This window comes from Pantherophis guttatus, chromosome 4 (genome assembly GCF_059756535.1).
Source record: "Pantherophis guttatus breed Tessera chromosome 4, ASM5975653v1, whole genome shotgun sequence".
NCBI classification, from domain to species: Eukaryota; Metazoa; Chordata; class Lepidosauria; order Squamata; family Colubridae; genus Pantherophis; species Pantherophis guttatus.
The window spans coordinates 28,622,460-28,629,948 of record NC_142066.1 but is presented as its reverse complement, the minus strand read 5'-3'; the positions used below and the strand labels follow the sequence as shown (position 1 = coordinate 28,629,948).

The window sequence follows — 7,489 nt, the reverse complement described above, 5'->3', positions numbered from 1 at the left end:
ATGCAGAAACCACGAGAGGGAATGATGATTACCTCCAGCCAAGGAAGGCTATCATGCAAGTACCCAGCAGAAACCTGGGAAGAAAACCAGCTTGTTTTCAAGAGACCCCGGATAAATTTGTTGGTTCCCTCCATGGAGAAGGAGGCTTCTCTATCATTACAGAGCAGAAAATACAACTCTTCCAGCATTGGTGAGGAGAGAATATCATGGAAAGCTTAGTTTAAAAGAGAAAAGAAAAGAATCGGCTCTAGTGAGGAGGTGGAAAGCAAGAACTCTTGCCTGCTACTATGTGTATTAGTTTGCATTAGCCAGTTTGGTTTAGTGGTTAAGATGCTGGCCTAGAAACGAGGGGACAGTAAATTCTAATCCTACCTCAGGCAGGAAAGATGGCTGTGCCTCTGGGCCAGTTGCCATCACTCAGGCCACCCCATAGGAGTATTGTTGTGGGATAAATAGGAGGAGGAAGGAAAAAGATGTATATTCATCACCATATAAGCATGCAAAGTAATAAAGGCAAGATAAAAATCTAATGTTAGCTGCACACAGTTTAATTTCAGGTGTCGCATTTATACTCACAGAGCCATGCTGTGGGAAGACTAGGGAATTAAGTTGGGCAAATTAGGTTCTTGGGATAAAATCAAACATGCAACTCAACGTTTGTTTTGGGAATTTCTGAGCTGAGAGGTTCTCTAGGGTGGAAGTACCGCCTAGTGCTTTGCACACCAGAGTGAGCAGCCAATAGCTTTGTTTACTCCGAGGAAGAGAGGAGGCACATGCAGGAGAGGACATTAACTAGGATATCTAGGTTTTCTGCAAAACAGAGCTTGGAGTGATCAAGGTTGGAGCAAAAGATGTAACTGCAAATGTTTGTTTAGAGGTGGGTGGTGAGTTCCAATGAATCGAGGTAGAGGTAGACAGACCCATGAGGGAATTAGGAAATATGCTGAGGATGATAGCGAGTTGAATGGTGCTGATGAAAGAGTTTAACCCATTCCTAAAAGGGCTACCAATCCCCAAATAAACATTTTATTAAAAGTGAGATGGGCATGGTGCTTTCCTGCCTGCCTCCCGCCCCCCCCCCACATCGTGTTTCCTTGCACTCCCCCTTCCCTCAGTAGGTGGGCACAAATTCCAAACAGCAAACAAATGTTAATTACCTGGCATTTTTATTTTCAACAAATATCTCCAGGGCTCAGGAGCATTCTTGGGAGTTAAACAAAAAGTGAGAAACTGACATCCTGCCTGCTTGTCATTATTTGTTAATAAAAAGATGCTTTTTAAAATTTTAAAATATTAAAAGTTTTACTAAGAACATAAAAGCTAACACAAACTAATAAAGAGTAAAAGAAGCAGGGAAAGAAAGAAGAAAAAATGTAGAAAGAAAGAATAAAAAGGAATAGAAGAAGCTTCCAATTTCCCTTGCAGCAAATATAAGTACATTATAAAATTATCTTACTCTGAGATTACTAAAATTAACTTGTTTACATTTAATGTTTTTTTTCTAATCATCAGAACCACTAATAAATGCATTCTTTCCCCATTTCATGCACAAAAAAAAAATCTATAAGGAGTTTCCAGGCATCCATAAACCTAGTTAATGTATTTTTTCTCTGATCAAAGAAATTAAGTTAGGCATATCTGCATCTTCCATTATATTCAACAATCATTTCTTCAATAGTCCGCCTGGACTATTGTAACGCTCTTTACATGGGGCTCCCCTTGAAGAGCACCCGGAGGCTCCAACTGGCACAGAGTGCGGCCGCGTAGGTGGTAATGGGAGCGACATGGCGTTCCCATGTAACACCTCTCCTGTGCGAGCTGCACTGGCTCCTGGTGGTCTTCCGGGTGCGCTTCAAGGTTTTGGTTACCACCTTTAGAGTGCTCCATGGCTTAGGACCTGGTTATCTACGGGAGCGCCTACTACCAGCAATAGCCTCCAACTGGCCGGTACGCTCTCATAGAGAGGGGCTCCTCCGGGTGCCGTCGGCCAAACAATGTTGACTGGCGGCCCCTAGGGGGAGAGCCTTCTCTGTGGGGGCACCTACTATCTGGAACGAGCTCCACCCGGAGATACGGAGGACCCTGGATCTGCACACCTTCGCCACGCTCTCAAGACCTTTTTATTCCACCAGGCGGGCCTGGCCTAATATTTTCCCTCTTTTTAATTACGCAAATTTTAATTGGTTTTTTAAATGATTGGGGTTTTAATATGTTTGGGCCAAATTTGTTTAATTCGATTTTACTTTGTTTTTAAATTTTGTATATATTTTTTTTTACTGTTTGGCTGTTCACCGCCCTGAGTCCTTCGGGAGTAGGGCGGTATATAAATTAAATAAACAAACAAATAAATAAATAAATTGTGGAAGAAGTGGGTCAATTTTTTCCATTTTTCAGCATATAATAATCCAATTGTCATCTACAAAAATAAACTTCCATGATTTTCTTCTAGTTGCCTGTCCATTAGTCCCAAAAGAAATGTTTCTGGATTCAAGTATACTTTAATCCAGGTGTACTCAACCTTGGTGACTTTAAGACTTGTGGACTTCAACTCCCAGAATTCCCCAGCCAGCCACGGGTTTCTGGGAGTTGAAATCCATAGGTCTTGACGTTGCCAAGGTGGGACATTCTTGCTTTAATCTTGAAAACTTTTGAATTCAGGTCAGTATCGGTGGTTTTTCTTTTTCTTTTTTGCATTTAAGTGGAGCAGGGAGGCTGGCAAATGTTGAGGAAGGCACTGCTGCCCATGGATGCCATTTTGGACAATGTATAGTATTTGTGGTAGTTGAAAATAGGACTCTAAATTGTTGGCTTGGGGGCATGGAATTTGCAGAGCAAGGTTCTAAGGGGTTTAGGTATATGCCTGAAAAGCGCAATCCTTCTCATTAATCCTGATTTCTGTATTTAATCCCCATAGATGTGTGTATAATTTCAAGCCACAGCTGCTCCACAGCAGAGCCACCCCCCATATATCGACCCAAGGAAGCTTCCCAATCGAGAGAGTATGATCCCTTTGACTTTACCTCTGATCAACTGAATCCTGACTATGAATGGCTAAGAAACTCTTCCTCAGACGAAAAATGTAAGTTGTGTCAAGAAACCAAGGAAAGAGGAATGATCAGTGTCTCAGAGCTTCAAGGATTTATGCAGGATACTGGTAATATTTTTATTGCTTTACAGTCTTGCTTTGATTGTTAAATTTCAGAATTGTAAGCTGCTCAGTTGCTTGAGATAGGCAGCTGCAGTAATAATGAACAAATGAACGAATGAATCAAAATAAACTATATCCCTTCACAGGGATTCTGGCGTGATCAAAAAGGTTAAGATGGCAGCCTCAATGCTTGATCCTTATGACCATCATCTTTTTCATTTTTTTAAAAAAATTATTAACTAAAATAAAAAAGGCACAAAATTAAGCTGCCCAAAGTTGCTTTATCGGTGAAATGGGTGGCATATAAATTTAATAAATAAAAATTTAAAAGAAAAGGGAAAAAAGGTAAAGAAACAAACATGTACAAAGCTTATATTTAAAGACATATCAATAAATAAAAGCCATAATTTGCTATAGTCATCTATAGCTAATCTATATTAATTCTGCAGATCAGTGAATAATTTGAGCCAAATGTTTGTCTTTCCAATACTCAACATTAAATCTTTTGATGACAAATAAGATACAGAAAATCCATTTCCTTTGTCCAGAAATCAGCTCCCAGAGGATAGACATAAACTTCAAAAAATTATAAGCATCTGAAAATATTAAGTCTCAGCAATTGCCTGTACTGTATTTACTTCTTTTCAAAATGGAACAACGTTTTTAAATAAAGCATTTGATTTCACTGCTTTCCCAACTATATAACTTCAGTGAGGTCATTCATAAAATATTTCTTGCTGGAAAAAAAATCTAATGTAAAAATCTCTTGATACATTTTTAACATCTTTTTTGCTAAAACATACAATCAAAAGAAAGGGCTACATATAGAAAATTCATACACACACACACACACACACAACACACATATACATACATGCATACAAATAAATATACATTTTAGAAAAAAAACCTAAAGGACATTCTGTTAGCTTCCATCTTGACTTTTTGACACAAGCTATGAACATTCTTGTTCTTTAAGTTAGAAGAGAAAAAAATCTCACTGATCTTCTAGTTTTCTTTGCAGGAATATTATTTTTGGGAAGCCCTGAAAAAAATGGAATTGCTTCTGTAGAATTTGGGACTGTGCTTTTCAACTTTGGCAGCTTGAAGACATATGGACTTCAACTGCCAGAATTCTCCCTCCAGGGAATTCTCTCCAGGGGAATTCTGGGAGTTGAAGTCCATATACCTTCAAGCTGCCAAGATTGAGAAACACTGGTCTGGAGTAACACAGCCCACTTTGCCTCCAAGCTAGAGCAGGTGTTAAGCTAGGACTGGTGAAACTTGGTTCAGTTCCAGTCCAGCTTCAGCCTTGGAAACTTGGTGAGCCACCTGCTAATTCTCAGCCCAGCTTACTCCAGTGAGTCGTAGTGGGAAATACTGAAGGAGGGAATTTAATGCGTGCTAGTTTAAGTTCCAGGAAGGAAAGTGAGACATCCCATAAATACAGAGATCCATTTCAGCAGGTTTGTATACCAGGAAGAGTTTTCATCAGCAGCCCACAGCTTTGTCAGCTGGAGAAAGCAACTTCTGCTGACAATTGAATTAGAAAAATAGATGGTGAGGCAATGTCTAACTTTCTTTAGAAAATGCACAGCACAACGAATAAAGATAAGATGAAGGAATTGGTCATGGTCCACCTACCTTCACAGGTAAGTCCGTTGAGTCTCAATTGCCAAGAAGAACCAGGTGAAGAGCTATTGAGTTCAAGACATCCTGGATTTTCTTTTCTCTCAGCCAACCTTCATTTTAAATATCCCATCCTTTTCCCCATACTCTTGTGGGATGTTTAAAGATATACGACAGGTCTAGTCCAAAAGCTGAATAGAAGAGGAAAGGGTCTGTCTTGCTATGAGAAGGGTGGCTTTCTAAATATTTCAAATAAATAAATTACAGCTTATCCAATAAACTATGGCTAATAAATAGTTTAGAACAATATGTTAACCTAATCACTGTTTGAAAGAAGTTACATATTCTGTTTGTTGAATCAGGGTGTACTGAATTATTACAGCTGGCTGCATTCTCAAAACACATTGAAACATAAACCCTAGCTGATAAACCACCCTGTCACATCATGCCAATGATTAACAAGAAGTATAGTTTATGTTTTATTAATATGCCGCCTTTATTGTTTTTACAAATAACTCCAGGTAGGAACATATCCAACAAATCCAGTACACCTTCCTCTTCCTGTTCTCCCCACAAGAACATCCCTGTGAAGTGAGTTGGGCTGAGAGTGTGTGTCTGGCCCAAAATTACCTAGCTGGCTTTCATGGCTAAGGTGGGACTAGAACTCATGGCTTCTGGCTTTCTAGCCTGGTGCCTAACCACTAGACCAAACTGGCTAGACCCATATAATTTAATGTTAGCCTGTTGAAGAAAAATGACTTTTGCTCTTCTAATAGGTCTACCCCTGCCCAACTGTCCCTTGGCTTTCTGGTTGCCAAAGAAAATGTGAAGCTGTTTTATGCCAGGTTAAAATAAGGGAACCAATGGCCATTTGCAATTGCAAGAATAATTCTCCAAGGTGCTTTTGAACAATTTCCCATGATCTGCCTTATGTGTTTTATGTGGAAATGTCAGGCACCAAACATAGATTGCTTGCCATATGTGCACATGTGCTGTACCCAAAACTCTGATCCTTCAAGTTGGATGTGGTTGTGTGGTGCTGTAACATGTGAAAGCAGTTCCAAATACTAATCAGAAATTTGCCTTCACCACAGACATTGACTTGGTAATGAATGGCAGAAAGATCTATTTCAAGTAGTCTTTAAAGCTGTTTTTCCCCCTTGCCAATGTCATTCAGTTTTATGTCTAGGTGGTATAGATGTCATTTCAATGCTGAGCAGTATTCTGAGACCATACCCATTGGGTCTGCGAATGAACAAGCTAGAGGCCTTCGTGTGGAGTAAACATAAGATCAATCTGCTTAGGCTAAGCCTGGAACAAGGTTACAAGAGCAGCCTTCAGTTCCTACAAACAGTGCCTGGCATCATCATCAACTACCAGCCAAAGAGGCCTCTCCGAACCCTTGTAAAGCTGGATCCAGGTGAGTCTCTCTATATTTAGCTGGGATCTTTGGGGTTTTTATTCAAGGCTTTTATGTCTCAGTTGAGATTGGTATTCCCATTTCAAATGGGATCCCAGTTAGATATTCAGATAACATCCCAATTAGATGTTGAAGTTATTTAAAATGATTTGATCACAGTAGGTTCAAATCATTTTAATCACTTTCAATTAGCCTTTGCCAATCTGTCCCCTTCCAGATTTGTGGGACAAACTCCCCAATTTTAGGTTGTGGTGTTCCACATCATGGCAAAGGCACCACCATGGCAAAGAAAGGAACATGGCCAGTGTAATAAACTTCTGGTCACAGGATATGATGTAAAGAGTCTTAGGCTGGGGAATTCCTGTCAGTTCTTCATTAAATGGATGAATGATTCAACCAGATCTAGTGAAGCAGGAAAACAGGATTCCTACTATGGAGGCTTTGAATATCTAATTATTTATCCCCCTTGCCTCTTTTGTAGCTGGTGACAAAGATTCGTGCTGATTATCTCACCATAGTAGACACATCCAGAAAAAACTCTGATATTGCAAGATCCCGGAAAGTGTTCATCATAAAAAGTGGCAACAGAATCACGCTCAGATTTCAGATTTAATCTCATGTTGAAGGTGATTTAGTGAATCCCAAGGTGAAGGTGATTTAATCACAAGGTGAAGTTACTCCTGAAAATGGAATCCAGCCTATAGAGGGCACAATATCCCTATTTTTCTAAGGCCTTTAAAAAAATGCATGTTAACCTAACACTCTGATGCTTGGTGTTAATAGCTAAATGAGATTGTATTAAAAGGAGCTTCGGAAATTAGTTCCTCAGACCGGAGCAGGCTAAATGTCTATTTGATTAGAATGAGGCATAGGATATATCATGAATTATTCAAACCTTTATAATATTAGCATTTCTTTTGTGCTGCTTAAGAAGGGGCACCTGGCATGTGGTTCACCTACAGGGTTCTTAGAAAAGTAGTAAAAATGATATTTTCTTTTGCATTACATTGCATCCTTTTTAATGATTTATGGGTGTGGGTAAATCAATCAATCAATGGATATGTGCAGGTGAGATTGGGTGACTGGTGGTGTCAAGGACAATCTCCATAAGCATATTGATGTCTCCAGCTTTAAAACCTATGGAAAGCAAAGCATTTACATTCATTGCAGCTTTTCTTCTAGGGACCAATAGAAGACAAATTAGAATGTAATGAAAGATTGCTGAGTGATCTTCAGTAGATGGCCAAGTGGTCTAATTTCCATTCCATTCTTGGCTGCTAAAGTGGAAATGT

General features: G+C 39.4%; 1 protein-coding gene across 1 annotated transcript; it reads left to right on the top strand.

The window, feature by feature from the left end:
* On the top strand, positions 1-7,198 carry LOC117666852 (uncharacterized). The gene is made up of 4 exons (XM_034419858.2): positions 1-190; positions 2,915-3,079; positions 5,967-6,197; positions 6,679-7,198. The coding sequence occupies exons 1-4, from the start codon at positions 1-3 to the stop codon at positions 6,699-6,701; spliced, it is 609 nt and encodes a 202-aa protein (XP_034275749.2). The 3' UTR covers positions 6,702-7,198.
* The last annotated feature ends 291 nt before the right edge of the window (positions 7,199-7,489 follow it).

Excerpts from the sequence above, each read along its gene's own strand:
- LOC117666852 (XM_034419858.2), top strand. The coding sequence starts at position 1 with ATGCAGAAACCACGAGAGGGAATGATGATTACCTCCAGCCAAGGAAGG. Across the intron at positions 3,080-5,966 it reads CTCTTCCTCAGACGAAAAAT|GTGGTATAGATGTCATTTCA; the intron begins GTAAGTTGTGTC and ends TTTTATGTCTAG. Across the intron at positions 6,198-6,678 it reads CCTTGTAAAGCTGGATCCAG|CTGGTGACAAAGATTCGTGC; the intron begins GTGAGTCTCTCT and ends CCTCTTTTGTAG.